At 35.9% G+C, this 21288-nt stretch overlaps 1 protein-coding gene across 3 annotated transcripts in view; it reads right to left on the reverse strand.

Moving 5' to 3' along the window:
* Positions 1 to 1782: 1782 nt before the first annotated feature.
* LOC102580611 (uncharacterized) overlaps positions 1783 to 21288 on the reverse strand; it is a 36027-nt gene continuing 16521 nt past the window's right edge. For 2 of the 3 annotated variants that reach the window (XM_006346864.2, XM_006346863.2), the window contains exons 4-22: positions 14558 to 14898; positions 14261 to 14351; positions 14098 to 14175; positions 13956 to 14015; positions 13764 to 13868; positions 13025 to 13135; positions 12125 to 12166; positions 11920 to 12012; positions 11646 to 11830; positions 8909 to 9198; positions 8557 to 8678; positions 8342 to 8384; positions 8176 to 8267; positions 7218 to 7266; positions 5712 to 5782; positions 5463 to 5582; positions 3039 to 3139; positions 2742 to 2787; positions 1783 to 1991 (exon numbers count right to left, since the gene is read on the reverse strand). In XM_006346864.2, the coding sequence (XP_006346926.1) occupies positions 1941 to 1991; positions 2742 to 2787; positions 3039 to 3139; positions 5463 to 5582; positions 5712 to 5782; positions 7218 to 7266; positions 8176 to 8267; positions 8342 to 8384; positions 8557 to 8678; positions 8909 to 9198; positions 11646 to 11830; positions 11920 to 12012; positions 12125 to 12166; positions 13025 to 13135; positions 13764 to 13868; positions 13956 to 14015; positions 14098 to 14175; positions 14261 to 14351; positions 14558 to 14898 (2091 nt within the window). In that variant the 3' untranslated portion in view covers positions 1783 to 1940. The remainder of the gene's footprint in view (positions 1992 to 2741; positions 2788 to 3038; positions 3140 to 5462; positions 5583 to 5711; positions 5783 to 7217; positions 7267 to 8175; positions 8268 to 8341; positions 8385 to 8556; positions 8679 to 8908; positions 9199 to 11645; positions 11831 to 11919; positions 12013 to 12124; positions 12167 to 13024; positions 13136 to 13763; positions 13869 to 13955; positions 14016 to 14097; positions 14176 to 14260; positions 14352 to 14557; positions 14899 to 21288) is intronic. The other variant, XM_006346865.2, reaches the window with a different exon arrangement.

Raw genomic sequence — 21288 nt, forward strand, 5'->3', positions numbered from 1 at the left:
AGTAAATACCTTTAAACAAAAACTTAGATCACAGTTCTCTCAATACTTGGGTGAGCAAGTATTGTATAAAAAACTTATTCTTTTTCTAGATTAAAAGAACCCTACTTATAGAGATTTCTTACCGATCAAAAAGGAGAAAAAAAACACAGCATGTTTTCTCAAACAAGAAACACACTCTTTTTTCCCTTTCCACTAAGAAAGTAGGATTTTGAATTCTAGTTAAATATGCGCAAACCAATTTTGAAAAGAAAAAAAAAGATTTTGAGTTCTAGTTAAATATAGGCACGGTAGAATCAATTGCATTTTTAGTCTGATCAATCCTTTTACGATTTTTCCCCTAAATTTTTTGTAATCTCCAAATTACTCTTCTTAATTATGTCCGTTCTACTTCTATCATTTATCCATTTTATGTGAAAATACTTATATAATTTTTTTTAAATACTTTAAAGAACATTTTAATAGAAAGAAAACATGTTTATTTATCACGGACCAAATCGGCGGGCATGTTGGACAGCTGAAGAGCCAATGGTTTAGGCTTGTTGAGGCATTGATATTCACTTCTTACTATTTTCTCTTAGACAATGTTGTTAAACCCTTCAATACTAGATGATGGAGGAACTTTTCTTAGGAAATTGTTGTTAAATCTTGTCATATAGCATGTTTTCTATATGTTGTAACTTGTAGGTTCTATTATGTTATTATTTTTATTGTTTCTTGTACTTCCGTTACTTCTGATTTTGAACTGCTTTAGATGATGGTCTATAAGAAACAATCTCTACCTCTAATGTAAGAGTAGAATCTCCGTACGTTCTGCCCTTCTCAAATCCTATTTTGTGAAACTACAATAAATAATATTGTATTAGCATGTTATTTTAGCGGTTGATGATATTAAGCATGACTACTCAACAGAGCATGATATTTGAAATATTTCAATTTAGCAGTTTTGATACTAGCCTCTTATTTGCACTGTATATGTATTACGTGATCATAATCTATGAGAGTTTGGCAAGACCTGTGGAAGAAATTTTATTTTTTTTAATCATTAAAAGGTTGTTTGACAAGATGTATCAGAGAATTAATTTATGTATTAGGTATGATATTATTCAATTATTTGCTTGCAATCATGGGAATTCCATTGGTCACACTTTCTATTATTGAATTCCATTTTTCATCTCTATAGAGTTATAAGTTCAAGTCACTAAGAAAGCAAAATTAATAGGAACTCCTAAAGAGGGTTAAACAAAAAAACCATTACGAAACTAATTTATTTCAAGACACTGAATTCAAAGTAACTAGGTAAAAATACAACTTCCCTTCTTGGTCTCTATTATTTCTTGTTTTCCTTCATCTTTACTCACACCACGTAGGGCCCAGTTAAAAGCTTCCCCTACTATGAATTTTTCCATACCTAGAACTCAAACTCGAGACCTCTAATATGATCACTTTTTCTGTTTTAATAGTGTTGAAATACTTGGACAAGTGGAAGCGATATTCTTGTTGATAAATGCATACTCGGCAAACTGTTTGCCAAAGTCACTATTAGCTTATGAGAATTGAGATATATTGAACTTGGTTAGTTTCTAGTTGCATACATAACTAGGGCTATCAACAATTTATACAATACCTACTTGTTGTAAACATATTTTAATGTTTTCATTATCCTTCCCTCCATTTTCATATTTTACGGGAGGATTAATGAAATTTCTCTGTTGATGAACCATTTTAGTAATTGAATAGACAAAGGCTATACTGCATTTTGAAATCAAAGAAAATTTACGAAAATAAAGAGAAATTGAGGCCAATGATAACCTGAACGAACTAACAATATATAACAGAACTGGTAACCAAAAAACAAAAGAAATATAGATCTAAAAGCTCAACTACTCACAAAAGAATACAAGGGTACTAATAAATATGTTTTGGAAGGTTGACTAGTCTTTTCACTTGTTGAAAAACAAACCCCTCCTCCTTCCTTTTTTCTTCTCACCAGCCTGCAACAAAGAGGAATTGGAGTGTCAAAACAGCTATCAGACCTCATTTACATCAAAATCTTAACACCAAATGGATAGCTGCAAGGCAATGAAGAAGCAGCAACAGGTTCCAATGTCGGGGAAAATAGATGTGTCGCTCCACAAAAAATAACACTAGATCATAAAAGAATCTAACACAGGAATGATATAGCATCACATACTGGATAAATTGATCAAGAAAGCTTCTGTATTCGAGAGATGGCCTTTTGTGCAGAAAAATACAGAGTTTCATTGACAAGTAAAGGTATTATTACTAATATAATTTCAGCACTAACGTGGTACCAATAGAAAAATGCACAGTTAACCAACAAAACATACTAATTCATGTGTGGAAATGCATATATCAGATGTTAGCCGATTTTCATGCCAAGGCAAATAGATAAAATTACATGATCTGAACCATCACGAAAATGGAAATAAAAGAAAAAGAGTACAGCACAGATCTAGCTGAATGACCTCTTAGTGCAGAAAAATCCAGACAAGACATACAAATTTACATGTGGGATTGCATGCTTAAGACGCTAGCCGAGTTTCTTGCAATGAAATAAAAATGACATGATCTGAACCATGACAAAGTACAGATCTCGACCACAAATGCACTATGTTGTAACATTTAGGGAGCCTGTAAACTTCATTTGAACCTCATAAAATAGAAAATTATATGTATCATTCATAAGCACAACAATAACTTTCGGATTGTAGAAGTCATACCCTTATAATAAATAGTCTCATGGTGAGGACAATTGTATCTCTTGAACTGCAAAATAGAGTCACATGTCACTTAAATAGAGAAATTGAATTGTATGATCACTTGAACCACATTGTCCGATGGTCACATGCAGAAGAAGAGAGTGCAACAGAGAAAAGGTAAAATGTCAAAGATAAAATATGACGTGATATGGAAAGGTAAAATGCTTAAGTTTGCTCATAACAATGAAAAACAAAAAAATATGTTTTTTACTTAATTTATTCCATTCTCTCTTTGGGGTGGGGGTGGGTTTTCTTTACCAGTTAATGTCTCCTTCATCATTCTCAGCCTTCAAAAGATGCTCAACTCCCCGACTATCAAAGATCGAAAATTCTGTAGGACTTCCATATGGAATAGTAACCTAGAAGAAGCATAAAGTCGTGAGAAATGAGTGGAGATCAAGGAAACAATATAAGTTATAGCAACATGAGCTTAAAATTATTGTTTTTAAACTAGAAGTCATAGGAGAAACAGTACACAACAAAGTACCCCTTAATTAAAAAAAAGTTTCAGTCTCTATTTCTAGTGTCTTTACATTTTTTTTAAAAAAATTATCTTTACATTGGAAACAAGAGCTATCATCCTTTACCAATGCTTCTAAAGTTTTTTATAGAGTTGGAATTGCCAAGCAGTTTATCATCCTCTACTTTATGAAGACCCAAAAAAAAAAACTTTAGCTTTTTGTCCTCTACAAATATCATCACTAAGACTTGTCAAAATAAAAAAAGGAAAAGGGTCAAATTTACCGGTGTTATATTTTTTTTGGAATTGGTAACTAACCGGTGTTATTTTTTTTTACCGGTGTTATCAAAAGCAAAAAGCGTAAAAAAGTTCTAATGTTTGTTGGGGCTTTAAGCGCAAATAAAATGTGGGCATTAATGAAAAAAGGCACAAAAAGGTAACAAATACAAATATATATGTTTAGTCCAAGACTAATAATTATAAGCATGAATGATAAATATATGAGCAAAGAAATTGAAAAAAACATTATGATGAGGTGAAATATCAATTGTTTATTGTGCCCATTGGCAAGAGAAAGTATATCTTAGAACCTTGATGATGACACTAAAGCGCACATTAAGCGAGGCAAAGCACTCAACACGTTTTGAGCCTCGCTTCAAGGCTTAAGTGCGCCTTTGACAACACTGAAATTTGCCCCTCTAATTTAAGAAATAGTTCACATTTAACCTTCGTTAGACTATTCGAAAAATTTTGCCCTAACCATTAGCTTGTGGTTCAAATATATACCTTTCTCTAACAAAGCCAAGGGTACGAACAAAATATAGGGTAAACTTTGGCCATTTTCTCAAAGTACATGGATAAATTTGCTCTCTTATATTTATATTTGGCAAGAACATAGACACTTCGACTAGGAAGTCAATGGAATTAGTGGATACTCTAAAAGGAGGAGAGTTTATATGGCACGCCTTCAAGAAACTAAATGAAAAGGCAAATATAACACCCTGCCCATTCGTAATGTTTAATTAACTTGGAGTAAGACTAAGAGAGCTTAATATTCTAAGGAGGAGGATGTGTTATGAGGTATTTAAAGTTGAATATTAAGTTTTGAAGTCGAATAAGTTGTGAAACAAAAGTAATCGCAAATTACTTCAAAAAAATCTCAAAATTTTGAATAAAATATCACAGAGCTTTTCTCCCAATCTATAGAGTTGGAGGGCCCACTACCTATCAAATTGAAGATCTATGCGTCTATTTTCCAACACATTAAATCGTTCGCCAAAACAACTTCAAATAGAGGGATATTCGCGTTTTCGCGAGATTGTGCAAGTAGGCACATGAGGTGGGCCCTAGATTGGTGGAGGCTTATAAAATATCGCCTTCTTCGTTTTTTATCTCATTTTTTCGTTGAAAGACAGAGACCTCAAAATCGTCCTTACATGTTGGTGTTCTTGGCATAAGTTCTTGACGGAATTGCTCTACGTCGCGAGCTATGGTATAATTTTTCCCGTCGATTTCATGATCAACTTCGTGAGTGTTGTAGCAACAGGGGTTTTGACTGCGTGGTGGGATTTTAGGCAGTATTCCGAGCTTGAAAGCAAGGTAAGACTCTCCTTTCGTTGGTTCTAGCTTTGGTAAGCTGCGGAAAGTATTTTACAGTAAAAATCAATATCTTTTGTTGGATTGTCGTAGCACTTCTCGTCCTTGTTATTTACTGAGTTTTCACCTTAATTTTAGTGGTGTGGAGGTACAGGCAGAAGCGCGTAAGCCACAAGGTTCATCGGCAAAAGGTACATTAAGGCTATTCAAAGAACTCATTTGCATCTTCAGTGCCTCTCACCAGAGGGCTCATACACACGGGGTTAAAGGGGTGTACAATAGTATATGCTAAAACACTGATCATTTTTTAGTCTTGTCTACATAATTTAAGGTATATAAATACATTACAGTTGGGTATGGCATGCATTTGCATCTATATATATACGATTATGTGAGCATACCATGCATATTTAATTTATATAAGGTTGGATGTCAGCCATGGAGGCTATCAGAGTTTCTGTTTCAGGTGGTATCTTTATTACCCTTTTTACAACAACTATTTATGATTCTACTTTCTGCCTTACATACCAGTACATTTTTATTCGTACTGACATCGCGTTGCCTGGGGACGCTGCATTTTTGTTTCGTAATCATGAATACAAAAAGGCAAAAGAAAGAAGACGTACAATTGTAGATTGAGAAAACTTCTCACTGACGAGAACACCACCAGGCCCATTAGCCTTGATGCTATAACCATCCCTCTTGATAGCCAAGGTAGCAGACTCCCATATATCAAGATATCGTGTCTGTACAACCAAAAAAATAAGAGCAAAATAAAGCATAGACAAACCAGAATATTTTATTACATGATCATAAGAAATTGAATAAGGTCATTATGATATTCTCCACACCTAGAAGCTCATAAATGTCCTTACCGACAATGAAACTTTATATGAAGCATGACCACTATAAAGGGTTTTCTCAATACAACTATGCATTACAGGATCTGCAAACATAGAAAGAGAGTTCACATAAGATGAGTTGGAAGTACGTGGAGCAACAAAACAAAAGCAAGAACAAGGATCTCTGAGATTTTAGCTTGCAAAGAGATCTTCATGCAAATACAAGACAGGAAACATGTTTGGCTTCAGATCTCATGACAATCCACGGGAATCGATGAAAGAAAAAATACAGAAAACTCCCCGAAGAAGTGTGTAATATATTGCTATCTGACTATTAGAATAGAGATAAGTGAGTAGTGACAGAAGGTTAGTGGATTTTCCCACTGCACGGAAAATCCCAGATGAAAATATAAATGGAGAAAAAAAATACAGATCAGACAATAACAGAACTAGAAAATTCTCCCAGTACAACCCTCTGGGTTGTAGCATCACATGGGAAGAAGAAGAACAGGATCAAGCAAACCCTAAATAGGCTTCTTTTCACCTCTCCAATCAGTACATAAAACCAGATCAAGCAAATAGAACATTGACCAATTCAGAACCTGATAAAGTAGCTAAAAACCGACTGAACCTACGCTAACCATATACTTTCCCCGTCCCAATTTATCTGATGCGCATAAAGTTTAAGAAAGACTGCGGGTTGACTATGAGGTTATGGTGGGATATGCTTGGGTGGTTTGGCACTTCTTGGGAAATGTCAAACACTGTGAGAGAGTTGATGTTCAGTTGGAAGAGCGTGAGAACAAGGAGAAGACGAAGGGCATGGAATATGGTTCTACTAGTGCTAATGTGGATTGTTTGGAGTGAGAAAAGTGAAGAGCTTTTGCAAGTATAGAGTTGAATTTCTTTCAGTTGAGTAGTCTCCATTCCCTTGTTTTCTTTTGGTGCACTCAGAAAGTTCCTTCTTGTATAGATGATTGGGTGGAGTTTGCTTGTAGAGAATCATATCATTTTGTAACTTCTCTACTTTTTGGTACATCTCTTGTATATGGCAGTTGTGGCCATGTTTGTGAATGAACATACTTTTACTTGATAAAAAAAAAACTGACTTTTGAAACTTGTGGTCTAAAAGAAGTCACAAATATTTGTGCAACTAAATAAGAAGTTTAAAGTTAAATTGATTCTAAAGATAGAAAGATATCATTCGGGACAAACTAAAAAGGAAATTGCATCACATAAATTTGGGGATTAGGAGGGAGTAACAAATTTCAAATTTTCACAATCCTCCCACCATCTTGTCAAAACAGAAAAGCCAGTCTTTCTAGATCAGCTTATTTGTTCTCAAAAATATTACCAAAGTAAAAAAAAAAATACTAACGGATTAAGCACTAATTTAAGGTTGCCATTCATAAACATTTATTTAATATAGTGAGATTTCTCATACTCTCCTAATACTGATCGAGAGAATATTGACTTCTATAAATTGGAATCATAACAGTCAAAAGTCTCAAAATTTATATGAGAATAGACTTAAAGTACCACAAGTTATCTTCCTATGCTCATTTGCAAAGACCTTCACGAGTTCACCCTGAAAATCAAAAACAGAAAAGTCATTGCAGTGTTTCTCATTGAGATAAACCTAATAAAAAGAACGGCTTTTATATTATAAATAAAATAAACCACATTCTTTTGTAGTCTTCCCTTTTTATACTAGAATAAACACTAAAGGGTGTTATAAACAGTCAGATTGGAGTTGAATGGTTGAAATTTCACCTTACACCACTTAGGTGTATGACCTTCTTCATCTCCCTATTCACGGGACCTCCCCTTCCCATAAAGAAATACAAAACAGTCATATATGAACTATTTCTGTTGACAAAAGCCTTGAAATTTTAAGGGAAATGCATTAAAACACCCCTGAATAAGGTCATGTCCTCGGGAAGCTTAAGATGCGCCATATCCTTGTCTAACCACCTCTCCCAATACTTCTTCGGCCTACCTCTACCTCTCCTCGTACCCACTATATCCAATCTCTCACCCCTCCTCACTGGGGCAGCTGCACATCTCCTCTTCACATGCCCAAACCATCTCAACCTCCTTTCTCTCATCTTGTCCACCACGGAGGCCATTCCCACTTTGTCCCGGGGAATGGGGGTGCTTTAATCCAATCTTAACATCATCCCTTTCCAACACTTGCATCTTCGGGACATGGACTAGCCAACACTCCCCCCCATATCCACTCTATAGTACTTATCTTTAAGTTTTGGTGGTACCTTTTTATTACACAAGAGTCCAAATGCAAACCTTCCTTTTAACCACGCCACACCAATACGATGTGTGACATCATCGTCGATCTCCTCATTTCATTGGATCAAAGACCCAAGATACTTAAAGCTTTCTCTCTTGTCTGATTAAGAAGGATGGAGTGGAGTGCTTTAATTTTTGGGGGGAAGCATGGAGGCTAATATAAAGAGGCAGAAGAGGATAGAAGCACTACCTTCCGTTTTCGGTTGTCCAATGGCTGAACTTCAATAGCAAGGTAAGTATCAACATCGTCAGCAGTCACAAGGTAAGTTGGTTGCTTTGCCCCTGTCACAACAGTGTCATGTGACCTCAAAGGAGAAATAAAGCAGAAAAGATATGTGACTTGTTTAGCAGGATACCCTCTATATAGTTAAAAGATCCATCTTCCAAATGGCGAACCCACTGCAAGTTCAAGAAGAACCAAAAAGAAAAAAAATGTAAGTTCCAACCGAAGACTGACTACACAAAGCATGAAAGATCAAGTGATCATGATACAACTGGAACCAGAGAATCAGAAGCAGCAGTAAAGGAAACGACTAAGGAAGAAAGCTAGAAAGGTCGAAGCAAGGAACACCTCAAAATTGCAACTGGTTGTTCCATTAATAGAGTAGCCACAAGCTTGGAGTCCCTGTCCAGGATAAGCATCACCAGAAATTTGAAGACCCTCTATTGCAGGTAGTGCCTCTTCATCTGCGGCTGAACAATGCTCAAGTTTAAGGAACAGTAACCACTAACCAGCATAAGGTTTGACTTATTTAAAACAAAAAAACTATCGAGGAACAACACAGTTATCCAACTATTTGCCTAATCCTTGGTAAGATGTGGACACTACCCTGCAGTGAAACTTCTTCGATTTCAAGTTCAGTTCAATGGGCTTCAGTTTAAATTACACCACAACAGTAATCAAGCAAAGACACTAAATTCACCTTCTGAATAGGACGATGAAGGTTCCTCGAGAACTGGTGGAAGGTATGGAGAGTATGATGAGCCTGGATCATCTAGCTGTGATGTGTATGCTGAGCTTTTATTAGCCCAATTAACTGAAGGCTCTCTATCATTTTGATGTCTTTCCATGTCAGAATCATCCATCTCATTGCTGCTGATGAGATCACTAAAAGTAACTTGCTTACTAGATGTTTCTTCACTTTTAGGCATGGAATGCGTATAACCCTGGCTTACTGCAAGTTGTGCTGGTATAACTTGCACTGTAGTGTTCCTGTAGAATCACGTGACGTAAAGACCCAAAACACAAAGTTACTCAAAATTGGAATTTAATCAATAAGCAAAGTGAAAACAAGCAAATCTTACAAACCATGAAAATAAATAAAAGTTAGAAAAGCAACCAAAATGAACCATGATATAAGAGCGCAAACTATAGAAGGTGTGACATAAGTTTGTACTGATGAAAGCAAACGTGTATCCTGAGAGATCAGCAGATTAACACAAACCAGACTACCATGTATGAGGGAGAAAGAAGCAAGATGGGGTCCTAATCTTGACTATGAATTCATGTTTACAACCGCTTCTGTCCACAAACTAGTCTATGCATAGGTGATCAAGTGTGCTATGATGCTCTAGTTGTGATTTGACTGCAAATTTCTAGTTCATAACTATGTTGAAAATCTTTATAGTGGTCTTGCAACTGCAGTAAAAGGGATGAGGACCATCCCGTATAGCTCGACTGGCAAAGACACTCGTACAGTTAATGATGTCAGCAAATTATTCCAGACACAGTCGCACATTATTGCAAATGAAAGAGTTATAAAAGTTAACGCCGTACCCCAGGAGAGAAGAGAAACAATGGTACTTAAATATAACTTTACAAGGAAATGCCTTGAAAATCAACAGCTAAATCAAATATCCATATTGACATTCAACAATTCAACCATAAAAGCTATAAGATATAACTGAGTCCAAGAACCATTGCTTGCAAGAGTATAATCAAGACGACAAGGCACATTCACACATTATAATTCCTCAAGTTCAAATGGGCAACTTTGATTAAATCTACAAATAAGAATAAAAAGGATATAAAATATAATGTACAAAGAGACCGCAAACACAATGAGGACAGCAGACAAGGAAAATTTAACAAGTCATCACAAGAAAGCCTTGAAAGTCTGACGGGTTAAGCATGCAAGTTATCTGACCAACTAATCATAGGTAGTCCACACCAGGACCTACTTTATTATTGTGAAGCATCAATTGTTTCAAAGTAAAAAAAAAAAAAAAAAAAGAATTATAACGAAATAATCTGCAATAAGTTGAAGCTCAAGTGGTAAACTAGCTGTTTAGATGACAACCTATTTAGAGCCCATTTGGATTGACTTAAAAAAATTAGCTTGTAAGTCAAAAAATAAAAAAAGTCAAACTTAAATGACTTTTAAGTCAAAAAATAAAAAGTCAAACGTAAATGACTTTTAAGTCAAAAAATAAAAAGTCAAACGTAAATGACTTTTAAGTCAAAAAATAAAAAGTCAAACGTAAATGACTTTTAAGTCAAAAAATAAAAAGTCAAACGTAAATGACTTTTAAGTCAAAAAATAAAAAGTCAAACGTAAATGACTTTTAAGTCAAAAAATAAAAAGTCAAACGTAAATGACTTTTAAGTCAAAAAATAAAAAGTCAAACGTAAATGACTTTTAAGTCAAAAAATAAAAAGTAGGGAGAGACCTACTTTTGATTTTTAAAACTTTTTTTAAGTCATTTTAAACTTATTTTAAGTTATTTTTAACTTTGTCAAACACTTTCCAACTTATTTTAAGTTATTTTTATATGTGTCAAACACTTCCAGAAGTTAAAAACTGACTTAAAAGTAGGTTTGACCAACTTCTATGCCAATCCAAACACCCTCTTTATGATGAAGGTCAAGCTATTTGCTAAAGTGAGAGAGGAGAATAAAAATCTCCAGAAGGCATTTGCCTAAATGTTTTTATTACCACTGATGTAAATTAAGATAATCATTTCTATCACTTGACATAACAGAAATGGTTAGATATTGACCATTGTTGGAGGGGTCGTAGGGTTTTCTGGGCTATTCTAAACAGCACATTATATGGTAATATTAAATTATTACTTTTCAAAATCCATATCTCCCAACTCCAATACAACAATGCAATCAAAACATTCTTTTTATGATGCTCAAGAAGGTCAAACAATTTCGTCTAAATTGGGATAAAGGGAATCAACTAAAACCAGTAAACACAATTAACCAACAAAAACAAACACAGGCGGAATCAACCTTATACTAGCATCACAACTTCACAAATATAATTATTATTGTCCTTGATAAGGGAACATACAACAGTTGCTCATCCTTAACTAAATTCTGAGCATTTGAGCTTCTTAATCTTTTCTAGGGGATCAAATTTTTTTCACATAATCTATTTTTATTTGAAATTGGAAGGAGATATAAATTTTCATGTAATCTACTCAATGTGCCACATGCTATGAATCATTCGTTTTCATCATTTTCTGAAGAGAGAAATGGTAGTTGGAAAATACAATTTTGTGGATAGATTGAAACATGATTTGGCCATCAATTTCATCCAAAAATGACCAAACATTTGGGAAAGTCAATGATAACAGAACCCACCACCGAAAGCAGATGGTTGGAATTGTACATTCAGTTCACAGTAGCAGTCTCCATTTGATCAGGCTCACCTGCTTGTAAGAGGTGAATACCTCCCCAAGTCATCAGTCTCCGGATTTCTTTCTGCATCACGGTTTAGACCACTCTGAGGATTGCTCAAGGGATCCCAGTCTGTTGTAGTCCGAGGATCTGACGAAAGAGGAGCCTTTTCACTAGAATAGGCTTGTTGAGGTACTAGTTCAAGACCTTCTTTAATCTGTAAGAGAACATGAGAAATAAGAAATCCATCATGAATTTGAAAGGAAATTCCTTCCAACTTATAATGTCATTTAACATTAGACTTGCCCCAGCAGACTGAGGAGGTGAATGAGCAAAATTTGACAGGTTCATATCTGATCGCCAAGGTGCCATTTGGTACTGAGACTCCTTCAACTTGGCCTACAAAACGAGTACCTATATATCTTTAAGATGTTCAATTAAAGAAGGGAAGTTCATCTCCACATGACTAGTGGGTAAGAGTTAACAGAATTGGTACTTCAAGCAAACATACCTCAGTAACAAAAAGCTTCTCTTGTAAATGTCTAAACAAAACCTGCAATACATAGCTTATTGAGCTAGAAAAATCATATTGGCATTTCAGAATGTTTGAGTTAAAATAAACTTACATTCCATCTACACTTTACAAGTTCGGGAATCAAGTTTTTATTTATTTACAAAAACAATCCTCAAAATCAATTTCTAACATTATCCTCCACTTATTCTCTCTTAAGTTGTTCATATGATACATCTTGAACTTCTTTCACTTTTCTTTACTTCAGCCCAATTAATGGAAATGGAGATAATATGATGACAAAACAATATGGAAGACTTACTGAGAAAAAAGACAAACAAATACAAAACTCAATACCGCAGAAATGATGATATGTTTGACCCATCAAATGAGACTACTTTAGGGGTTCCCCGTCCTTATGTAAGGAGAAAGACAGCTAACAGCTTATACCAGGTATGCTGCACTGGAAGGATGAGTCCTACAGGATTAAAACTATAGAATGTGACACTATCTCTAGTTTTAGAGAACCCTTAAAATTTGTCCAAACAGACAAATTGTTGGGTATAACAATGAACAGACCCAACAAGAGCGGAATGAATATAGAAGATTCATATACCCCATTCCCACTAACTTGATATTGAGGCATATTTGTTGCTGTAACGTGGCACAACAGCAATTCCAGCTAATCATATAATTTCTGCTGATCTCTAGAAGAATTAATCAGTTTTTACAGTGGTAAGGTAGCATTTGCTTTTACATATAGCATCTGTACGATGCAACCTTTTGTGCCTTGCACAAATTATTTTCCCTATTTTTTCTGTTGCATCTGTACAGGAAGTGGCATAGCATTTGTGCCTTTAGTAAGTAGGTAGGTAGGTAGATAGATAGAACCATGCTAACCTTGACATGACTGACAATTGACTGTGCATCAGCTACAGGTGGCTGAAGTTCGTACTCTGCAAGAAGTGGCAGCAAAGATGATACAAATGTTGATCTTTCTTGCTGTGCAGCCTGAAAGAATACATTAACCTCAAAAACACTATCGTAGAAGGGGGGAATTTTGAAATAAAAATAATCAGATAGCAGCTCAACATTTTTTATGTAACTAACCAGTGACAAGTAACTCAGTACAGCAGGCTAACTCTAATTACCAGAGATGAAGTTACAGAACTTCTCATCATGATTCAACAAAGCTGCTGAATACTTAAAAAACTGTGCATGCACCATCCCAAGAAAACATTGGGCTAATCCTTAAACATTAAATCTTTTCAGTATGAAGAATTGAAGACACACAACATAAGTTCATTGCAGATATGCGCCATCCCAAGAAAACATCGGACTAATCCTTAAAAATTAAATCCTTTCAGAACAAAGAATCAAAGCCACACAACATAAGTTGATTGCAAATAGACACATCGTATAACTAAAACAAAAACCAGGTGGAGAGAGATAAATAGCCGCATGGTGAGAATCTGGGACATCCAAATAGAATGAACAAGGAAGGAATATTCACCAAAACACAATAATCCAAAAATTGGAGAACAAAGCATGTTCTTCTCCATATGGATCTAATCATTAACATTAACACACTAATAGATGGGGGGAGGAAAATATGAGCCACGTGAAGGTGCAGGCATACCTGCAGTGCATATGTAAGGCGTATATTTTCCTCAATTATGTCTTGTCTGTATGATATCGCTTTAGAAGCAGCATCAACAAGATCTTGTTGCTGCTGATCAAATGCCTACACAGATGTTAAGAACAAAGGCACCAATAAGTTCAAGGCCGAGAAGAAATGAGTGAAATTGACATGACAGTCACTCTGGCCTACCATGCGCATATAAGCAATTCGCTTTTCCAGAACATATTTCTCGTTGCGAATTTGTGCTTCCTACCAAAAACAAAAACCATTCACTTCGACAATAAAATAACAAAACAAAACTGCGTATTAAAAGCACAGGCTCTTTCATTACCTTGATGGAATATTCAGAGAGATATTTCCTCATTTGTACAACCTCCTGTTCATGCTCCTGGATCTTCAAAACAAGATCCTAAAATGATACATTACTAAAATTAGGGGAATGATCAGTATGATGTGTTATATCATGACATTTACTAATAGAAACAAAGAGAGACCTTCTTCATACTGCTGTTAACTTCGGCCACTGGCATCAAACCTTGTCCAGATAAATTGAGCTGTCTGTCATATTCTCCTTCTATTTGATACCTACCTAAGCCAATCTAATGTCACTGTTTCTGTTTGTATCTATGAAGAAAACTGCTGGCTAAAAACTTTATTTCATCAAAAAAAAAAAACTGCTGGCTAAAAACTCTTTCACAAACATTATTAATACTACACTCGTAACACCTAAGTTGTAATGTCTCCACCTGGTAAACTGATGTTTAGATGATGAATTGTATTTATGTGAATACCTGTTGGGTGAAAATGATGCCGAAGGTGATGAGAAATGAGAAACACCAGTATTATCAGTTGTTGTCAGACCACCAGGAATTGCTCTCAATGTACCATTCACTTTGCTATATTCGGTTTGGCTCTCTCCCTGATTTGGCAGAGTCAAGTCTAAATCATTTTGCCTGGGATCTTTTGCAAGAAACAGATTACTAGACAAATTACGTCCTATACTATCCATGTTTCTAAGTTCAGGAAGTTGACTTTCAAAACCCAAAGTTGATGGATGTGCTCCATCAGCCTCATTTAGATGATCCAATTGACCAACTGAATGAGGAGTTTGACCTTTCAGCTCTCCTGATCTCTGCAAAACGTAGTAATCCTAAATATTGTAAGAACCTTGGATATGTGAGTGGAATTGAATTTCTTATCACAAAATTCACAATACAGTATTTCGAAGAGGTGCGGGCAGCACAAATGGTATAATTCTGCTAGAAAGGATGAGGAGTCTCCAAAGCAAAGTCTTTGTTGAATTGTGTGACCATCTCATCAAATAGAATAAAAAAGTAAAGCTTTTAAAGAGAGCACATTTTTAATTATTTAATAAAGTCTTCAACAGTCCCCCTCAAGTGCGAGGCTTGATTCTTTATGATGAGTCAAGTACATGGAAGAAATTCTTTTGGATAATGGGTGGTGGTGAAACTCGAACTCAGGACCATTATCTGTGTGTGACCATCTCATTTAAAAGCTTAAGTTGTCAGAGTACACTTTTGTTTATTTAATAATGTCTTCAATAGTCATAAAAGTAGAACATCGTGGCAATGGCTTGGTTAACTCAAAAAGAACCATGACAGACAGTAGAAAACTTCAATGACAAACTAGAACTGGCACATAAAACTAACTCCTTGATGATCATGTCAGTCCAAGGGATAATAATAGTACAAATAATTACCAAAATGTTGGGCAGTACATAATATGTAGCGAGTTAATAATTGCTCTAAATAGTAATGACAGAGAGTTTCAAAGCTAGTTAAATGAAAGCAACATGATATTTCACTATAGTTCTTTTTTCTAGGATCAGTATACACCTAAACCTACATAAATTGGAGGAAGAGTTTGTTGTTCCCTATCAATGAGGTTACAAATGTGGAGGAGCTGTCTAGGATTCTGGGTGGGGAAGTAGGAGCTTTACCTACCACATATCTTGGAAGGCCTTTGGGAGCCAAATCAAACTCCATGAACATTTGGAGCTCTGTGATTGAAAAGTGTGAAAAGAAGTTGTCTAGATGGAAGTCACAGTATTTATCATTAGGAGGAAGAGTTACTCTCATAAATTCAGTATTGGATACTCTACCTACCTACATGATGTCCATCTTCCCCATTCCAGATGGTATCATTCAGAGGTTGGACAAGGCTAGAAGGGATTTTCTTTGGAAAGAAAAATAACGAAACTGATTCAACAGTACGTCACCTAGTTAAATGAACAAAGTGCTTTGGGGAGGAAAAACAAGGGGGGCTTGGCATTAAAAACCTTAAGTTATAGAGTAAGGCTCTCAGATTAAAATGGCTTTGGAGATGTTCACAAGAACCTCAGACGTACTGGAGAAAGGTTATCAAAACCAAATATGGTGAGGAGGACAGGTGGATGACAAAGGAAGTAATTACTCCATATGGGGTTAGTGTGTGGAGATCAATTAGAGTACTCTGGCCTTTTATGAAGAACCGCACCAATATTAAAGTAGGAAATGGTTACAAAACATCCTTTTGGAAGGATAAGTGGCTGAGATCAAATAGTTTAAAGAGTTTGCTCCCTGAATTAGCTGGTATGGCAGTACAACAGGAAGTGAGACTGGCTGACATCTGGACACAACAAGGATGGGACATTCAATTCAGGAGGAACTTCAATGACTGAGAAATTGATTTTGTCGTTGAGTTCTTCAGAATGTTGGAGAAGTTTAAATGTACTAGTGAAGAAGCAGATAGACTTTGGTGGAAATTAGATAGCAAGGGCATATTCAAGGAGAACTACCAAAGAAACCAACAGGCACAACATTGGCCATGGAAGCATATATGGAAGACCAAAATCCCCTTCAAAGTTGTATGTTTTACTTGGTTATTGGCAAGAGAGGCTGTTTTGAGTTTTGACACGAGAGAAATTCAAGAAGAGGAAATTCTCTTTATGTTCCAGATGTTACCTCTGTGGTGAAGATGTTGACACAGTTAGTCATCTATTTCTACAATGCAGGATAACTACACAACTATGGAGGATTTTTCTTAGCCTTAGGGGAATTAGTTGGGTCATGACTAACAAAATAACTCACTTGTTATATTGTTGGGAGGAAGCAGGAGTAGGAGCTGCAAACAGGGACAGATGTAGAATTGTCCCAGCTTGCATCTGGTGGACAATATGGAAGGAAAGGAATTCAAGATGTTTTGAGAGAAAAAACTGTGGTCTACAGATGGTCAAACTAAATTGCATTAGACTTTTTTGTTTTTGGTGCAAGCAAATATTTTTATTTTTTTTGAGAAGGTAATATTTGTGTATATACATTGAACCAGTGCATTGTTAAAAAAGTAAGAAAACTGAATCTGAATCCTAACAGGAACCTAGGATATCTACAATGGATTCAGTGTCCTCTAAATACATCTACTTGCACCAGAAGCAAAAAAGACAATTATAGACATCCTAGGATCTTGTTAGGATTGTGAGTCAGTTTTTCAGTTTTCAGATTTTGTTGTAAATATGGTTTCAGTGTAACCCATGTACTGAGTCATCAATGTACACAAATGTTACCTTCTCAAAAAAACCTACGTAATGAAAACATAACAACTTAAGCACTGTAGTACGACAAACAGTAATTACATATTTTATTGATCCTAAATGAAGCTAAAAGCTATTCTGTCATACTCCTTTTATTTTAGAGTTAAATATTCTTTCCTGTTCAATAAATGTCTAGAATCTCAGTTACTAATTGGTTGAATAGTGGGCAATCCTAAATATTTTGATTAATATTCTGTCAATTATTTCAATTCTTTTTGTGTGTGGAATGAAAAATCTATCAGTAGAAGTAATAAATTTCAGTAACACCCGCTATCTCAACTCTCAAGCCTATGTGCAAACTTATTCAGTGAGAATGAGATGGAAACTTATTACCAGTAATGTCAGCAATACAGAATGACTTTTGTGCTCATTGTTTAAAAAGATTATAGCGATTGTATAAAAGAATCAAAACTTAATCCCTTATTATAAAGAAAAATAGATATTGGTGCTTGTACTTCTCTAAGAGCATCAATTGCATATTTGTTCACAATAACAGCAACGCATTGTTGGGACATTAACTTTTCCAAACTGGTAGCTTGAGACTGCTGCAGTCTTCCTTCACCTCCTGTATACACATAATCTTCACAAGAAGTAGCAGATAGGGTTCCCTTCACAACTAAAATTTAGTCTGGTCTCCTAATTATAAATCTGTTATCACATGAGATATCATCTATCTATAGAAGCAGTCTGCAGCAAAAACTTATCAAGAGTTGTAACTGAGATTTCTCTCTGTTCATACTTATCCTTTCTAACTTAATCCAGGCAGATGGTTTCAATATGAATTTCTTTCAGACGTTCTGGGAGGTAGTTAAGGGTGACTTCATGGGTACAATGCATTATTTCCATGAGCACCAAGCTTTCGAAAGAAGTTTGAATGCTACTTACATAGCCCTTATACCTAAAAGAACAGGAGCGGTGGAACTAAGGGACTTTAGGCCCATTAGTCTGATTTCAGGAGTGTACAAAATAATTGCAAAAGTACTAACTGAAAGACTAAAGAATGTAGTGGATAGACTGGTCAACAAACATCAAATGGCTTTTGTGAAAGGAAGACAGATTATGGATGCTGCTTTAATAGCTAATGAATGTATAGATACAAGGATCAAGGGTGAGGTAGCTGGCTTGATGTGCAAATTAGATATTGAAAAGGCCTATGGCCATGTGAATTGGGGCTATCTATTAAGTGTCTTGAAACAGATGGGATTTGGGGAAAGATGGCTGAAGTGGATCAATTTTTTGTATTAAAACTATCAGGTTCTCTATTTTAGTGAATGGAGAACCTGTTGGTTTTTTCCCCTCAGACAAGGGGATCCTTTATCTCCTTTCTTGTTCATACTTGCAATGGAAGGACTTAGCAACATGATGAGAGTAGCAATTCATAACAACTGGTTAAGGGGCTTCAAAATTGGAGAGGGTGACCTAGAGATATGTCATCTGCTATATGCAGATGACATTATCATTTTTTGTGAAGCTGTAGTGGAGCAGGTTAGCTATATTAGAGTCATGCTGGTGGTTTTTGAAGCCATTTCTGGTCTAAAGGTGAATTGGAGAAAAAACAGTATTTTCCCTATCAAAGAGGTCACAAGCATTCAGTCTCTTGCAAGTGTGCTCGAATGTGGTGTGGATATTCTGCCTTGTGAGTACTTAGGCATGCCTTTAGGCAGGAAGTTCAAAGAGGTCGAGATATGGGATAGAATTATAGAGAAGTATGAAAGGAGACTAGCCAAATGGAAGTCACAATACTTATCTTTAGGGGGAAGGATCACACTGATTAATTAAGTCTTGGATTCCTTGCCCACCTATGTGATGTCTTTGTTTCTCATCCCGGACAATGTGGTGGAAAAACTTAACAGATTAAGAAGGGATTTTTTGTGGAAAAGGAGTAAAGATGGAAAGGGTTACAATCTGGTAAAATGGGAAGTGACGCAATCTAGCAAAGGCCAAGGGGGACTAGGAGTTAGAAATCTGAAGACCCAAAACAATAGCCTTTTGATGAAGTGGCTCTGGAGATTTTGTGAAGAAGAGTCCTCTCTTTGGAAGCAAGCAATTATCCATAAGTATGGGCAAACCAACCCTTGGTGCTCAAATGAGGTAAATACTACATATGGGGTGGGTGTCTGGAGGGCAATCAGAGCACTATGGCCAAAGTTGCAGAAGAACTCTAGGATTAGGGTGGGCAATGGCCTCAAAACCAGGTTTTGGAAGGACAATTGGCTAGGTGAAGCTCCATTGCAGGACAGATTCCCAGATCTTATGATGTTATGTAGGAATCCAGAGATAAATGTTGCCGAATGTTGGTCTAACCATGGCTGGAATTTCAATTTCAGAAGACATCTAAATGATTGGGAAGTGGAAAGGGTGGCTAGTTTGCTAAACGAAGTGGAAATTTTTGCTGGAACCACAATGGAACCTGACAAGCTAAGGTGGAGACACACTACAGAAGGAAGTTTCTCTGTTAAAAATTTGTACAAGAGGGAGAATAGTGTTATGCAGGAGGAAGAGCTAAGGATATGGAAGAATGTATGGAAGAATATAGCTCCAACAAAGGTGAGAGGTTTCACTTGGCTAGTAGTTAAAAAGGCATGCCTTACTCATGAAGTACTACAAAAGAAGGGGAGAGTAGTGGTGACTAGGTGTTTTTTGTGCAACGAAACAAGAGAGACAAATAATCACCTGTTCCTACACTGTAAGTTCACTAATCAAGTGTGGAATATGTTTTTCAGTCTCACAAAGACAACATGGAAAATGCCAGAGCATACAGCTGATCTGATGAGCTGTTGGATTAGAAGAGGCGGAAGCAAGAGTCAGAAAAAATGGTAGAGGATAATACCCTCATGCATATGGTGGACAATTTGGACAGAGAGAAATGGAAGGTGCTTTGAAGACAAGATCAGATCCATTCATGATGTGAAATGGAAGTGCCTGGAAACCTTATTTTTTTGGTGTAAACAAAACTGTATAGAGGAAGTAGAGGAGTTGGTTGATTTTCTAGGTACTTTGTAAAGTTTAGATTTGAATCTCACTCCCCTGTAACATGTTTTTGGTGGTGGCCAGCAGTCCTAATGCTGAAGAATACAACAGTACTAATTCTCAAAAAAAAAAAAAAAAATGTATTGTATCTATATCTGCATCCTTTTTTGAAAGAATGGTAAATTTGTAACTATATTTGCAGTCTGTTTTGCCTTCCTCAACCAATCTCCTCATTTCTAATCAAAGAACTTTGATGATCCATCCACCAAAATACTGAAAACCTGCTGCCCCGTAAAGAGCAGATTGAGGATAACAACCATCTGTTCCTATATTGTAAATTTACAGCAAAGATTTGGGGAAAGAATTTCTAACCTTTTGGGCATTTATTGGTATATGCCCAGAATAACCCTACAGTTTTTGCAAGGATGGTGAAGAACATGCATACATAGGTCGTCGAACAAAATATGGAAGAATATTACAGCCACAGTGTGGTAGTGCATCTGAAAGAAAGAAATTGATGGCTGTTCAAGGACAAGAAGCACTCTGTTATGTTGTATTTTTTGCTTAACTTTTGGTGTAACATTGCTGTTGTAAAATTGACTAAACATAGTGCCATGATTCACTTCATTTAGTAATCACCTAGCTTGTAATGTGCTCTCTTGGTCTTTGTAATTTCCCCAGCTAGCATTGCCTTTATGCTGGGTACTGAATTTATAAAAGCATCTTTTACCAACTGAAAAAAGACACTGAAACACTACATCCATTTAGTCTTAACCATTATCTACTTCAGTTCTGAGGAAATATATGATAACTTTTCTTTTCACTTCACTGGATCCTTTCTGTCACCATACTTTTTATGTGGTAATTATCCAAGTCAACAAAATTAGTCTAATGAATGCTACTTACACAACCTTAAACAAATTAATAATGGACTAGCAGCATGTACTTCAATGCATGGTAGTT

This window comes from Solanum tuberosum, unplaced genomic scaffold (genome assembly GCF_000226075.1).
Source record: "Solanum tuberosum cultivar DM 1-3 516 R44 unplaced genomic scaffold, SolTub_3.0 scf00085, whole genome shotgun sequence".
Lineage (NCBI taxonomy): Eukaryota > Viridiplantae > Streptophyta > Magnoliopsida > Solanales > Solanaceae > Solanum > Solanum tuberosum.